This window comes from Syngnathus leptorhynchus, chromosome 9 (assembly GCF_054491065.1).
Source record: "Syngnathus leptorhynchus isolate UIUO chromosome 9, UIUO_Slep, whole genome shotgun sequence".
In the NCBI taxonomy this organism is placed as follows: Eukaryota; Metazoa; Chordata; class Actinopteri; order Syngnathiformes; family Syngnathidae; genus Syngnathus; species Syngnathus leptorhynchus.
Window position 1 is genome coordinate 7383568 of NC_141203.1, and position 16537 is coordinate 7400104.

At 41.5% G+C, this 16537-nt stretch overlaps 1 protein-coding gene across 7 annotated transcripts; it reads right to left on the reverse strand.

The window, feature by feature from the left end:
• Positions 1–153: 153 nt before the first annotated feature.
• Positions 154–16537, reverse strand: gsk3ba (glycogen synthase kinase 3 beta, genome duplicate a). 7 transcript variants are annotated; one of them, XM_085920254.1, is made up of 11 exons: positions 15704–16537; positions 12314–12543; positions 10648–10731; positions 6640–6750; positions 6269–6399; positions 6084–6190; positions 5904–6001; positions 5724–5819; positions 4697–4910; positions 4479–4577; positions 154–4173 (listed from the first exon to the last, which is right to left on the reverse strand). In XM_085920254.1, exons 1-11 carry the CDS (start codon positions 15789–15791, stop codon positions 4103–4105), a joined length of 1329 nt encoding a protein of 442 aa, XP_085776380.1. In that variant the 5' UTR covers positions 15792–16537; the 3' UTR covers positions 154–4102. The 7 variants fall into 7 exon arrangements, with proteins under 7 accessions (XP_085776380.1, XP_085776379.1, XP_085776383.1 ...); XM_085920253.1 differs by having other exon boundaries at positions 5712–5819; XM_085920257.1 differs by having other exon boundaries at positions 4697–4883; positions 15704–16536.

Below are 16537 nucleotides of genomic sequence, written 5' to 3' on the forward strand. Positions count from 1 at the left end.
TGAAAAGTCACACTTAAATTCAAAACATTTAATTATTGGTTAATGACATTTGTAGGACAATAATTTAAATTTTTTTTCAACACATGGTAATTCATTGTATATATTTTTTAAATTTTGTCAGCAAAATAAAGACAAAAGACAAAGTTTTTTTCTTTTCCAGGCTATCCTACTCTTTATTTAATGCAAATTACAGTACCAGGGGAACTATTCCTCAGAGCACGCAGAGGGAATATTTACAGAGGTGCACATTTAGCATAACTTCACAGAACAAAAGAAAACATGAAATAAAAATGTTCAGTCACAGAGTCATTCAAGTAGTACTGTTATATGGGATTTTATTTTCAGAGTCTTTTCAACAATTGTCTTTTCTTAAACCCGGTTAGCACATTGTGCTACATTACCATGGAACTCGAGCATCTCCGCTTGTTTATTTTTTTTGGCAAATTTTGTGGTGTTTTTCTTGAAGTGGCTATTTAGGGAGAGGGGAAGTGGTACTTTTGGAGGGCTGCAAAATGTTTGTGGATGCAAAATTACAGCAAGCAGGAAGCGGGAGAGGTCGCATGACTCGAACCCTTAGGTGCTACTGAATACTGGACTAACTTTCCCAAATATGTCAGACATACAGTAAAAGGAAAACAAGTTGTTACTACCTACGTTTTACAAGGACTACAAGGGCCACAATTAAGGGGCGAGGGGGAACAAGAAATTTCTGTGACAAAAGTCGCAATGTGATGAGAAAATGCTAATAAATAATAATGAATTAAGTGGCTACAGTTGTAATTTTATGAAAACAAAGTTGGGCGATTGTGAGAATTAAGTTGTAACAATACAATAATAAAGTATTGCAGATGAACAGTTGTAATATTTCAGTGATAGCCGCAATGTTACGGAATTTTAATACTTCAGAAAATAAAATAATGAGTATAACAATACAACAAAAAATAGTAGTAAAATGTTGCATTGATACGAGACTAATGTCGTAATGTAATATTCAAAAATGAAGTGGTAATGGGAGCAAAAGTAGCATTATGATAACTTGGGGTATAAGTTAGTTATAACAATAAGTTATAAATTAGTTAGAATAGTTAGAATATTAGGACCTTGTACTGCTACTAAATTAAGTTGTCATCTGACGGTAAACAACAATAAATTGAAGCAATATGAGAATAAAAGTAATAACAAAAAACGGTAAAGGCGGATTATTACAAAAGTTAAGTTGTAATGACACATGAAAGGTGTTTACATGTTACAAAGGGGGCGGGGATCATAATTTACGAGAAGAGAAGAAGTGATGATACGAGGATAAAGTGTATTGTTACAACTGAAACTGTCAACGTTATTGCAATGTTACAACTTTTAACTTGGAAACGGTTTTAATATTTCAAGAATCTGAATTTTGCTAGAACAAAGGTGAGATGTTATTACAATGCATGTGGGATATGAGATTTAAGGCATAATGATGCATGGAAAAAGTGAGAAAGTTTAGAATATAAAGTTGCGATGATCAAAACTCAAGTCAAAATGTATTTTACAAGAATAAAGTTGGGATTTTGAAAGGGATTATGAGTGCAATCATTTATTTGTGAACGAGAATTCAATTTTTTGTTGTCGTATTGCAATAAATGGCCGAATAAGACCAAGGGTTAATGGTCTAAGTATTTAATTTGAGTTTTCATATTTAATTTCTTAGTGAAACTTGTACCTAAACCATGACATCCTCAAAAGTCATCACTTTTAGCTCATGTTTCAATTTGTGATTTGAGGATTTTATTTTATTTCAAAATATATTTCAACTTTAATCTGTTAAAACTGCGATTTAATACATACAAATCGCTTTTTTGTAATTTTCTCATTTTGTATTTCTTTCATTCAATACGTACACAATACTGCCCTGTATTGTTTCAAACAACTTTGGTCATTACTACTTAATCTTCATGTAACATTAACATTTTCTCCTGGCAACATTTTAACTTTGTTTCAATTCCATCACTTTCGATTTTTTCCCCCCTGCTTTTAGTGTGGCCCCGATACACCTTCATAATACTGTACTGTATTTTCATTTTATGTAGTCTTTTTTTTTTTTTTTTCATTTGAGGTCCTTGTGCAGACTACTGCGTTACTGACTGCTTGTGCGCGTGTCCAAGATAAATCTATACCACCTACTCAAACAAACACTAAAAGGAAACTATCCTTACTATTAACAGTCAATCAACAATCTGTATATTACAATGAAATGTGTTTTTGTGTGCATGTGTGGGGGTGGGGAGGGGGTTCAACAGCACCAAAGGGGGGAAAGGGGGCGAGTCACGATTACTGTAGGGGTGGCGACAAGGCGAAAGTGTATGAAAGCAAAGGCACTCCAAACTATAGTTACACTATACATGACTAGTTGTCATTACAAGATCTACTGTACTGTACAGGTCAACATCAGACATATGGCTGGATAAAGATCATCGAAAATATCCATCAACTGCTCAACATTTGCCCTGATTCTGCTGTTGGTGTGTTTATTTTCTCTTTTGCTTTTTTTAAACAGTACATGGGTCTGCATATGTACATAACACAAGAAGAAAAATGACTTTTGGTGAGGAGCATTTATATTATATTTACAGTTCGGGCTTTTTTTTTTGTTGTTCTTTCCTTTTTTTGTGTGTTATCAGTTAGAAGATGCTTTGATGGGCTTTGGCAAACACAAGTAGGAGCCAAGGTGGATGACTTAGTGGTTACAAAGGGTTCCTTGGATAAGGGTGGGAAACCTCAGCTTGTCCAATTAGGGGTTAGTTTAGTTTTTTTTGTAGGACGCCATTTTCGTATTGATGCCATTTTACCCAATCGGCAGGGATTTTAGGTTGTACTAGAAAGGGCCATTTTAGGTCAGCTGTAATTTGTTTGGGCAAAAAGGGATCAGTTTAGTTTTTCTAATGTCCACCAAAGGCCACACTAAAATAATAAAAATAAAAACATCTGTATGATGGATCATTCGTATACATCATGAGCACTTTTGAGCTACATTTTTCATGCTAGTGAATTTGTATGTCTTTTATTTTTTTAAAGCATAGCAGCGTGTGGCATGGAGAGGGATCCCCCACCCTAATCCACACGTCAATAAAAGATGATAAATGGAAAACGGGGGGGAAGCGACGCTGGGATTTTAGCACATTTCAGCAAAACTGGGGTGGGGATTGTTTGTCATCAAACAGCAAATATTGCCGGCTCTAATGATGGATATGAACTCACCCATTAACAGACTTCTGAACCGTAGTAGTTAATATACATATATCTATATATACTTTTTATACATAAGGAAAAGTAATATATAAATTGTGTATGTAATGCAATTTTTTGTATGTATATATTATACAAGCACACAGGACCAGATAAACATGTCACATCTGACGCAAAAAAAATAAAAATAAAATAATGGCCCGAGCGGGGGTCGAAAAATATTTTAAAACAAAGTTGAGTAAAACGGCTTGCTAAGCATTTTAAAAACAAGCCCTGGCTAAAGGAAAAGAAAATTCCCATCTGGATTTGCTTCTTTGCACATGCATCCGTGTATGTGTGTCTGTGTGTGTGTCTGTGTGAGGGTTGTTTGTATGTGTGTTGTGTGTGTGTGTATGTGTGTGTGTGTGTGTGTGTGTGTGCTTGCACAAGCCTCATGCCTAGACTGCACCCGAGCCAACCCTGGCAGCCCCATCCCCTAACCATTCTCAGGCCATGCATTATATAGGAGGAAAGGTATTAAGGAGAATTGGGGTGGTGATGATGCCATTAAATGGGGCAAAGTGTAGGGGGCGGGCAGGGCTGGTTGGGCGCAGCTTCAGATTCTTTTTTTTTTTTCTTTTCTTTTTATAATACATACAATCGTCCTGGAAAACATTAGCAGATGAGCTTTGTGTGCACAATTAAATGTACACACCTGTGCCGCCGCCCTGCCCACTGAGAGACGGCTAACAACTGGATGGCAAAGGAGGCTCGCCTTGTGAGGGAGCTAAAAGGCAGATTTTCATTTGCGTTTGTAGCCTGTTGTGCCAGCCGGGTCAACAGTGGGGAGGCTGTGGACCGGGGGCTGAGACCGGGTGGGCGGAAGATGACGGCGTGCTCAGGAAGTGGAGTTGGAAGCCGAAGCCGAGGCGGTGGTGGTGTTGGGGACTCGCTCTGTGTTGCTGCCGTCTGTGGACACAAGGTGGCCATGTTGACAACAATTTCAGGAAATCTTTGGACTTTGTACCGCTGTTATGTTCACCAAACAAGGCAGGATCAATGCTGCGCTTCTCACGCTTATTTCGTGACTCACAAGCCCCCTTTAGACACGGCTTCGCAGCAGACCACAAACCTGGACCATTACTTGGCCGCAAAAACAGTTGTTTTTTTTTGTACATCAGATGCATCCACCATTAGATTCTAATAATTTGTTTCTGGTGGTTACGAACAATTGTGTTCCTTGTTAAGCAGCTGGAGGGCAGCATGACTCTTACCTGTGGTGGTAGAGGGGTTGGTTGGGGTGGAGGCGGCAGCCTGACTGCGAGCATGGGCGGGGATGAGTATGGAGGCTAAAGACGGATTACTGGACAACTCTGAGAGAAGACAGACAAAACATACAGTATTAAAGCGGCTTGTGGGTCTGAATTCTCTTTGGGTGTTTGATGTGATTGTAGGTGTGTCACTTTTACACCTGATGTAATGCGTCACAAACCTTGGGTGGTAAAATTGAAGAGTGAGGGTTTCTCACGACCATTGGGCAGCTTGACGTTCTGGTCGCGTAGCTCGTCGAAGAAAGAGTGCGCGCAGGCCTCCAGGGGCGTGAGGCGCGCGGTGGGCGTGTATTCCAGCAGGCGCGAGCACAGGGCGATGGCCTCTGGGGGCGTACGCGGCCGGAACACCTGCACACCCATCGCACACACAGACGTCTGTACAGTGATCACACACACAAGTCAAAAAACACAACAGCATATTTCTGTTTCATGGGCACAAACAGCATGACAAGGCAATGTGAGGCGGCAGTCTGGCGAGGGCAAGTGTGCTACGAGGACTCCCTCTTGTGATGCTTGACAGAATTACCGCACGAGTAAAGATCAGTTGTATTTAATCTTTAACTTCAATACATTTGCATTTAATCATTAGGAACGGTTTGTTTTTTTAAACATTTATTCTGTATAGTTAATGCAACCTTTATATGCAATATATTTTATTTGAATCCATGTTTGCGTCATTTTAAGCAGTGTTGATGTTTCAACTGCTTAGAGTTGAAGTTGCTTACAATGTTTATATTTAATATATATGTTATATTTAATAACATGTGGGCCTACTACTTGACAGTATTTTATTTTAGTATTCATACAAATTATTATTTTTTGTTGTTGTTGCAAAGACTGTTTTCCTGACATGTATGCATGCAATATAATAAAGACAGCTTTTGTTATAATTACACCTTCCATATGTTTACCAAACACCACCGCAGTATTTGACTTTAGTTCTCTGTCCAATTTGGGACAAACTCAATCCCAATTTCAAAAATCACAAGACTCCCGTCGCAGTCAGGAAATGATCTAGGGATGAGTTTCACACATGCCTGTCAACCAGTAAATTATCATATTCATTTCAGAAAATTGTTTGACCTCAGTAGCAAAAATGACACCGCCCCACATTGAGTGTAATGACAACACACATGCATGAAGTGGTATATTAGAGAATAAAAAGGGCTCCTGTACCTGTTGACTCACCTTAGTCCAAGGATGGGCCTTGATCTGGGGGAATTTGAACTCTGTATAATTTGGATTCATCTCGCGGATCTGCTCCCGGGTTGGTGTGCCGAGAACCTGGAACGAACAGGTGAAAAGCTCAGTCACAAAAACGGGAGTGGTGGATGGCAACTTTTAACTTTTGGCAATTGCGTTCGTTACCTTAATAATTTCAACCAACTGATCCACACCACTGTCACCGGGGAAGATCGGCTGTCCTAGCAACAACTCGGCTAGCACACAGCCTGCTGACCACACATCTGAAAAGAAGGTTGAATTCAATTTTAAGGAGACAGATGCAGGCGTGCCAATTAAAAGAGCAACGGGAGGGCTCACGCTTACCTATGCTGGAGGTGTAGTCAGTGGCCCCAAAAATGAGCTCCGGGGCTCGGTAGTAGCGAGAGCAGATGTAGGACACGTTGGGCTCTCCGCGGACAAGTTGCTTGGCACTAAACAGTGAAAAAAAAACAACTTTAATATTATGCTTAGTGTGAGGGTCCCAAGGTCAGATGACCACAGCGTCCCACCTGCCAAAGTCGCAGAGTTTCAGTACAGCCGTCTCGGGATCCAGGAGCAAGTTTTGAGGCTTGATGTCCCGGTGGCAGATCCCGAATGAATGGATGTAGGCCAGACTTCTGAAGAGCTGGTACATATACAGCTGCAAACACAAACGCACAACACATACTTAAGTATGCGAGGAGGCGGAGTTTGCATTGACACTCGTGGTCTTGAGTAATCTTGTGAATAATGCAGTCATTTCGTGAGTTTTGTGGCACAAGCTACCCTTTTTTCTCTCTCATGCCAGGTAAAAAAAAAAAGAAAAGAAAAGGAATCGTATCGAGGCATAAGGTAATCGTTAACATGAGCTGCGGTAGTATTTAGACATGAGACACAGTACCTTGACATAAACCATTGGCAGAGTCTGCTTGGCTCGGCTGTAATGTCTGGCCACTCTGTAGACCGTCTCAGGAACGTAATCCAGAACCAAGTTCAGGTAGACTTCATCTTTCTGTTAGTGAGGAGCACAGATAGAAAAAAAATTTAATAATTCATGCACAAAGTATAGTTGTAAATCAGACATCACTGTAATGCACATATATGAGTGACACTCAATTTAATGCCTCTGTCTTGCCTTTCCCTCTGTGGGGTTCATAAAATGTCTCATGCTGATGAATGAAGCTTCTTGAGTTCAGATATAAATGACGTTTTTCCCCCCTTAGTCAAACTGGGGCTCCATTGTGTAGGGTTTACCACCCCCGAGGGCAGGAAACACACACGCATGCGTCACAACGTCCTGTACTCCAGAGGACTCCACAGAAACTGATATCATTTCCTCCACGGAGGAGAACGAGTTTGCGCACGTTCTTTTCTGGAGCACGCTGACCCTGAAGGGACACAGGGGTCACGCTATTATTCTGGGATGATTTCCTTTTCCCTTCGTTTCTGAATAGATCCCGGCCAGCGTTTTTTTTTGTAATTTGGTTTTTGTATACTTCGGGATTCATTGTGCCGTGAGCATCAGGCGTCTTTCACTAAACCACACTAATAGTTACAAATATAGTAAATATTCATAAGAAAATCACTTCTAGGTCATAAATACAAAACAATAAAATTAGAGATAGACCAAAATGGTTTTTTTCAGGGCTGGTATTATATAACGTTTATTGGTAGTCAGGGAGGCCGACAACCAATATTTGGAGCCAATATTCGGTTTTTTAGTGAAAGGGAAAACAACGTTAAGAATAGACAGAAACAGAGCACGAAGAGGAACAATGATGAGCATCATTTCCCAAACCACTTTCAGCCCTCTGGTGGCTTCAGGTAAACATTAATCTGGTGTCATCCCACTGCACTGTGTGCAAGTGTGTGTTGCCGACACCCATTGATAAGATTTGCCACTACCTCCCGCTATTACCACTCAAGCTATATTTAGCCTAGCAACAGCAATGACTCACTTCCTGCCTGGTTGCAAAGCCACTTCCTTGGCTGGATCCCAATGGGGTTACAGCCAGGCAGCGACCTGATTGGCCCACTTTTGCTAAATAATTCAGATGCCAATTTGCTGCCGTAGCTACTCACACACCTGAACAACGGGTTCAGTTGTCAATCATCAAGTGTTACCACGTGACGCTGTGTCAAATGGAAATATCCGGCACGTCAAGTCAACTGCATCCCAAACGCGCCACATGACATAGGTGGCGATGTAACATTGTGGGTCAAACTAAGAAAAAAAACAGGGGGGGTAAATTTAACACTTGGGTTTTGTCTGGATTTACAGTGTACAAGTGGAACAATCTTCGTTTTGTTTGGCACAATTTGAATATGCGTCACACTAGGCGGGGGGGGGGGCTGCACGGAATTGGATCTCTTCGCATTGGAATCAGAACTCTTCTAAATGTGATACGCGTTGGATATACACCAAACGCACAGATCAAATATAGCCTGTTAAGGTGAGATTGACGTCGTCCAAATTCAGCGATCGCTAATTTACACACAGCCGTGCGTGCTCAAATAGCACAAATAAGCAAACAAAAAAAACTAGGGCTTTCACTACCTCCCCTTTTTGTAATCTATTATTCTATCGATTACTCTGGGAGGATTACTTGTGTGTACTGCCCAGTTGGAGTGTGCTTTTTGAGCTGCTGAGGATTCACTCTCAACTAATTTGCTACCTAAAGGAGACCAACATGACATCACCTTGGGGAACTTTTGAACTACACTGTTGCAACTTGACCTCGGAGCAGCATTATTGTGCTCAATAGATTGCTTACTACAAACGGGAGTTGAGAACATTAAGAATTACAATTGTTCAAAAAAATACTTATATTAATAAATAAAATATTTCTATTATTCTTATATTGATAAATACAAAAAAGTTGTTAATATTTTATATATTATACTTCGATTAATAAATAAAATATTCATTTATTAATCCAAATATTAATTCTTTATTATAGATATTATACTTTTAGTAATACATAAAATTAAATATTAATCCAATGTCAATAAGTTTATCAAATCAATGTCACACTCAAAAGGCCATCACTAACTAGTGAGCATATTATCAAAGTGGTGAGCGGGTCAAAGCACACCACATGGTAGGGGTTACATAAGACTGCCGAAACACGTGCTCACAAGGGTTCAGACTCATTTCCCAGGGTCCAATTCAAACACTTTTCCAAGTACTTTCAAGATTATTCTTCAGCATCGTAACCGCTGGCAGTGTAATGCAAACACAATTCTGTTAACTAATAGATGAGGGAGTCAAATTTGTCGTATCAGGTCAAACCTGGTTGGGACAGTCACTCTTAAAATTCAAAAACAATATTTAACGCTAGTAAACATTAAGCGACTTTGGAGGACATGCTCTCACATAAAAAAACTAGTACGGTAGTCGTACTAGCAGCAGCAGTCGTAGTGGCTGCTCTGACACACAGTTTCACCCACCATGAACTCTTATCCAACTTGTCCTGTCCATCTCTTATCTCGTGCCCCCTTAAGCCCACTTGATCCATTCACATTTTCACAAACAATCCCGCTCAAAAACTTACTACTCTCAAACAGTGCTTTTAATGGGTGTGTGGCTTCATTACACCATGCATTTATGCGAAATTATACGCAATTAGTACAGACTCTCCTCATTTTGTCTTACAACAAGTGAGATTACAAAAAAAAAGCAATGAAAAGATTGTCACTGCAGAATTTCACCAAGGCCTGTGAAAAGGTGACAAGGGTCAGAAATCTTAAGAGCAAACGCGCTCTATGAAAGAGGAGGTTAATGACATTGGACGATAGCCCTGCTTATCCCCTCTAAGCTGCTAAAATACAGCTAAGCGTTTGCTCAGATTTATGCCTGAATCACCTTACATCTGATTAAACGGGGTATGGTGCTATATCAGCAGTATTGTTCTTGGGATAGAAGGAGACTCTACTTTAAGGTAAACACGCCTGAATCACCTAAGTGTCCTAAAACCTATCTGTGCTTGTCAGGTCAATGCACACATGGTGTGACCGCATGGAGGGAAGTTCTATAATTAACAGACCCCCCCCCCCCCAGCTCTTGTTCAGTCGCCTCTGTATCCTCTTTGAAATCCCCAGTGGCCATCTTTTGGCTTGTGGAGGTACTATGTAATAAGGATGCATTCCTAACAGCAGAGTCATGGTAAAGTTCCATACGAGCGCGTGTGTCTATATTTGACACACGCACTGTTTGCCAGCAAAGCCCGTGACGCCATCTCGCCTTGTTATCTCGCCAGGGGACCACCGCCGCTCAACAGGCAAGTCGAGTCGGGCAGCCGACAGGGACTTCCCTTTAAGCCAAGTGCTGATGGGGGCGAAAGGCTACACAGAAGTAACAGCCGGGTTCACATACCTGCTGGGACATAGATGAACAAATTACAGTGTCACCTCTTACGGACGACTCAAACTAGGCCATTCAAACTTGTGCTTCAACCTATTTGAAGTCCAGGACATTTGGCCAGTGTGAGTTCTCTGATGCAAAATCAAGATTGATCCACTTTCTTTCCTGTGGCACACTTGAAAGAGGCGAGCCTTGGTCAGGCACGAGGGGCTACGGAAATTATTCATTTATAAGCGATCCTTGGTTTAGGAAAACCTTGCCGGTTATTTACGGTAATTGACAACTTGCGTAACTGAAATAAACAGAACATGGACAAAATTGAGAGTGAAAAAAATAAAGACTTCTGTTGCACACAGTTTACTGATGTCTGTAGATGTGTGCAGCGTACACTCAAAGCATGAATGTGATTGCTAACACACGGACAGATGGATGGACGGACTGACAGTCAGGCTTTTGCAACTAATTTTTGCATTAAACATGTTCAGGTGTACCTGATGCAGTGACTGCTAAACACACGAGACATCTTATAATGGTGCAATGACTCACCTTGTCTCCACTGGAATAGAAGAAGTATCGCAGTCGGACAATGTTGCAGTGGTCCAACTTCCTCATAATCTGGAGCTCACGATTCTTTATTAAAAAAAAATGACAGATAGTTATAATTTATTCTGTGTCAAAAAGGAGGAAACATTGCTTCCAGCTGCAAAATGTTCTTCATCTTTTGCTTTGCTAGCAAGATGACAATAATGGCACAATATCTGACGCTGCTTGAGGCTATATCCACACGGGTCAATTTTTTACCCAAGCGTGGTTTGATAACAGATGTCTCCACATGAAAAAACAACACTGGCATGGGAAAAGGGGTTTGGAATATTCAGCGAGATCCTCCCATTCAATGTTTCAAAGCCATATTTTCGTGAAAACACCTACGTGCGTTTTACATTTATATACAAGTTGAGCAATGAGCAGTCTTCTGCTTTCGAGAACCAGAGTAATTTCATGTGTTGCTCATGCGGGGCTAATTTTGTACAACAGATAAAGAAAGTGTTATCACTCACTAAAACACATTATCTACTCAAGAGTGACCACAGCGTCTCTTCCCCAAAAAATTGAATTAACCTTGAAGGAAAATGGCTCCTTCCTCAGCCTTTCTTGCCTGCCGAAATGTGACATCAATGCATGTAGGTCACAAACTATTGTGTTCTGCAGGAAACACCCGTTTTATGGTGTGTCTAGGAGCGCTGGGAGGAGGAGGAGGCTTGGGGAAGGGCTGTCCAGTAACTACTGGAGCCATTCAGCCTATTCTGATGAATGATTTACATAAAATGGGTTCAAATTGGCAAAAGGAATATACAAGCCCCAGTAAATCCAATGTTTGGTCATTCGGTTTCATTTGGATTGGAGTTTTTGCCACTCTTTGGTTAGGCACACAATAATTAAAGCCATTAAGCTATCTTCAAAATGTCATTCTCGAGAAGATACTCATCAGCGACAGCTAAAACATCCCTATTTTGTTCTCGTGTTATAGCCTTTGATGAATAACACTGCATTGATTTTCATAATCTTATTACATTCAGAGTAGACATTATTTTCTCTCATGTTACTCTCGTGAGATTATCAGCAGAAGCTAACAGCTATTGGCTTGCGTCAGCACCGACCAGTTAGGACTCAATTTGATTTTGCTCAGGATACCACATCAACACTTATGGACATAAACTACATTTATTATACTTGGTTTAATTGAAATCAATAAATCTCAGAAGCATCAAATAGAAAAGATTCAACTTTTTAATGTTTGCAATATGGACAATAGAGGTATTTTATTCATAGGAATAAGACAAGCGAGCTTTTGATTCGCGCACTTTGGAATTTTTCGGTGGAATTTGTGATAGCAAAAAAAAAAAAAACCAGACGTATCCTTTTGCAACGCGTGTGCGCAAGAGCGGGCAAGTGCTGGTTCCATTGCGAGCATCTATTTTCCAGTAGGCTGAAATGTGATCCCTCATATGCGTGCAGAGGGGGGCCTCTCCCATAATGCATCAGTAGCACCATCTCTCACTTAACTTACTCAACACAAACTCTTGCGCAAATTCAGATTAAAAAGAAAAGTTTTAAAAGAACACCGAACTGTGACTCAGGTAGTTTTCATGTTTTCACAGGTACGGAATTTTACGGCGACGCCTTCCTTTAATATGAGATTAAGATAATTTACCTTAAACCTCTTGTCTTGCAACACCTTCTTGATGGCCACCAACTCTCCAGAGTCACACAGCTTGGCCTGGTAGACGACCCCAAATGAACCGTTGCCGATGACTTTGGTGTCCGTGTAGCTGACCTCCTGTGGCCGGTCGGGGCCTTGGCCTGGAGTGGCCATCACTGTTGTTACCTTGCTGCCATCTTTATCCCCTGAGAGAGACAGACAGTCATTGGGCGGGCGTGGCACTGCAGGTGAGATAAAGTTAAAAGAAGTGAAACTCTGGAAGGACGTGGTTGTTTGTGGTTATCAGCTGCGGCTCAGCTTTTCAAACTAAGTGACAGCGAATCATGGGTGGTCTGAACATCTCATCCAATTTTACTCCACGGCAAAGCTAGCTAACGCACACGCTTTCATCCTTCGACGCACAGTCCAACTTCTCGCTATGAAAACACACAGTTGATGATGATTCCGGAGGACAGGTAGCAGGTTTGGGTTCTCTGCCTTACTTGGTCCTAGCAAACTATTGTGGAATCAATGGAGCCAAGACAACAGTTGTACGATTCAGCCTACTTAACTCAGGAGGGCCTTTCCTAGCCGCCTCTGCACTTCCTCAAACTGTGAGAAAAGTCTGTTCGCACGCACCCGATCGTACAGGGATTTCTCACAACTAAAAGCAGCATGCAAGCAATCAGGATAGAAAGGGAAATGTCGTTTTTTTTGTGTGTGTGTGGGGGAAGATAACAAGTCCATAAAGATATAGACTTGAAAATGAGAAAAAGTGTGTCCTTTTGATCCCATGAATTGCAAAAGGGAAGCGAGGGGGTGATGAAAAGGAAAAGGGGAAAAAAAAAAGATAGAAACGACGGGCTGCAGCTTTAAAACGCTACACAAGCCGGCTCATTGTTCTTGGTCAGCTGTCTTACCCCCCAGCAAAGGTGGGTGTGTCAACGTATGGCGCATGAGCCCTCACTCCAGGAATATAACAGCAGCAACAGCCCAAACTGACTGAGAAAATACCAAGATGTGCAAAGTTGTTATCCAGGAAAAATCATCCTACTTGGAAGAATTTAAAATTGTCAAACATTTGTTTTTTTTTGTTTAACAAATGATTCCTCCGCCTACCGCCCTAAGACAGCTGGGATAGGCACGCCCACGGCCCTCATGAGGATAAGCGGTTTAAAAGACGAACAAACGAACAAATGATTTTTATTTATTTATTTCCAAACTTTTGTACTGTATATATGTATAGATATATTTTTGATCTATTATTCATTAAAAAAAAAAAAAAACATTATAGCAGAAACCCTGCTTATTCATTAGACTTCAATTGTCTGCCATGATGGCCTTTCTTGCTCATGACAAATAGCTGCACTAAGTGCATCATGCATTGACAGTTTGAATCAGATAAATCAATTTCGCCTGTGTTGCTGGATTTGTGTTCCAGCTTCAAAGGAGATGCTTGTAAAATAATTAAACAAAACTGTACATTAATATTACATTTAGACGTTCTGCTAACATGAGTAGTACTAAAGATGTTCTGTGTGATGTCTGCAAAGATTCTCAGTCAGCCAGGTCAAATACAGCAATCAGTAAAGTTTGAATCGAGGCAACTGGACTTAAGGGCTTCTTCAGTTCTAAAGAAAGCGTCCAATGAATACCAAACCAAGAAAGCCATCACTAAACAGAGGAGGGCGTTTGAGGCATTGCAAATTGACGTCTGCAGGACGGTTGTTCGCTAACCATATCAGGCAACAACAAAAACACCTCAGATAATTCAAACTAAAGAATGCTTGAAATGTTTAAGAACGCATCTAATTCCGCTCTAAATCTCAATGCAATGCAAGATAATTCAGACAAAGTCCATCTTTACATCAACAGGATAAAAAACAACAGCTGACCATTTAACAAGACTAGACAATGTAGTGTATGAAGCACACAGATAGCAATATCTGCCGCGAGGAATGATTAGCTCTAGCCCCCAGCCTCACCCCAACAAATTCATGCATTCATGTCTGGGGCTTCTTTTGGTGAGCATGTCTTGGTCACCAGAGGGCAGTATAATACTAATAGTAATAATTATTACTTTATTATGAGGAATAATTACTCAACTAATGCTAATAATTCATAAAGAAAAGATTCACAAATAAGTGGCTCAGTAAGCTGCAAAGAATAGGAACATTGACATAATGCCTGTCAACGTGTGTTGCTGCACCATTAGGGTTCAATTATACATTGAACAACTTCGATGCTATTTCCGGTGGCCCGTGTACAGCACACAAAGTTATAGGGTGTTGGGTTAAAACGCAATGTGTAATGCTGTTTTATGTTTGGTTTTTCAGTAATCTCCAACTGGGAGTGGCAATGAATAAATGGGAGGCAAGAAGCTTTCCCAATCGATATTAAATAATACCTATGTTACCAAATGAATCAAAGAAAATACATCCATTCATTTAAAAATGCCTAGTGTATTGATTTTAATATGCAATACAAACTTGAATATTTTTCTGATTTTTTTTATTTTATCTTTTAGAGCCTATCCCTGTCGACTTAAAAATAAGAGATCGGTTTTACCCTAGACTGGATACGGGCCAACTGCAGGTCACAGACAGTCACGCTCACATTCACACCCATGAACAGGTTACAGTTATCAATGAACATAGCATGCATGTTTATAGAATGTTGAAGGAAGGTTAAGTGCCTGCAGAAAACAAGAACACACAAACTCCACTCACTGTGGCCAAGATTCGAATACTTCCACTTGGAAATGAAGGCAGTGGGCCACCAAGTTGCCCGCAATGCTCATGACATGAGTGGTGTGTATTTTTGGATACATGACTGAATTGGCTCCTGATAAGCAAAAGGCTCCACACCCCACATATAGAACGTGATCAACCTGAATGCAGCAAGGAGGCCTGCATCTTTCCTAGACTGCTACTAACGACACTGCAGCCATACGACACGTTTCAAATAAAAAGACAGGAGAAATCTTCTGCCTTGGATTCCTCCAGCCTGTGCAGTCATTTTATGGGCGCACCTTAAGCCGTGACAGTTGCATAATCGCCGGCCTGCTACTGGCCCTGCCTGCTGTGTTAACACGCGCACAGCCTATGTGGCAACCCGGCTATGACTCATCTTCCAAATGGTCCATACTACCGTATTCATCATTGTCGCCACAGAACCGAACCGAGGCTCGCATTCAACTTCCAAGGCAAAGGACGGGCCTGTCACGCTCTGAACCGAGTGAGGGAAGCACCTCATGCGGGATCAGCTAAGCTAATCGGCGGCTAACAGTTTGGTTCGTTGGGGGGTTACGGCTGGAAGAGGGTGGGGGGGTTCGGTTGGTTGGGTGGAGCCCACACCGACCGGGCCCGGTGCAGTGCAGGCGGTGTAGAGTAGACGACTTACTGCTGACTTTCATACTGCCGAAGGCGGACGGCTGCGGTACCGGCTTGCAGCTTTCCGCGAAGGATGTGGTCCTGGGACGACCCGACATGCTGAAGGCGCTCGATGGTGGTTCTCGGAGGACTTGCTTTAGCCACTGATGTGATCTCTGAAGCTGTTCATCCAAAAAAAAAAAAAAACAGGGCAGGGAACGACAGCAAATCAGTAGCTACGAATGAGTAGCTACAGAAGGGGAAAGACAGACAGGGGACCCTCGCCTAATAAACGAAGCCTTTCTGTCCAAATCTTTGCATTATCCCCTTGCTTGGAATCTTTCAGTCAAGGGGGCCCTTTAGAAAGAAACGTCTCCTACTAAAATTGTCATGAATTGGGCCTCCTTTGTGGGTGCGTTTCAAAAACAAAATATTTGCTCCGAATCCAGGGTGAGTTTCACAAAGATGCTAAACTTAGCATGTAGGCTAAATGCGGCGTTTTATGGCCCGTCCAGATCCTCTTCATATTCCAATGTGGAGCCTCAGTAAACCGACTGCCATGGCGGCTCCCTCGCCGTAGCCGACCGAGCCTTGCAGATCGTCCACTGGCAAGCCGTCTACTTTACCCCCAAAACGTCTAAGGCGTTCGCAAGATGCACCGCCAGACAAAATCTTAGCATAAACCGACGTTGAGTCCAGGTATGACTTCCAAATAGAACACTGTTAGATAATGGAGAGCGACGAAACTGGATTTCTTTTTTTATTCCTTCCCCATAGGTCTCGGGCTCGCCGTCTTTGTCACTACGCACGTTAGCTACTCCGATTGCGTACAGGCGTTGAGAAACGTGCTGATCTTACGCTCTCC

Coding starts and splice junctions, on each gene's coding strand:
- gsk3ba (XM_085920253.1), bottom strand. CDS start 15,791: ATGTCGGGTCGTCCCAGGACCACATCCTTCGCGGAAAGCTGCAAGCCG. Junction 10,732..12,313: donor TGCAAGACAAGAGGTTTAAG/GTAAATTATCTT, acceptor TTTTTAATAAAG/AATCGTGAGCTCCAGATTAT. Junction 6,400..6,639: donor TGCCAATGGTTTATGTCAAG/GTACTGTGTCTC, acceptor TTGTGTTTGCAG/CTGTATATGTACCAGCTCTT.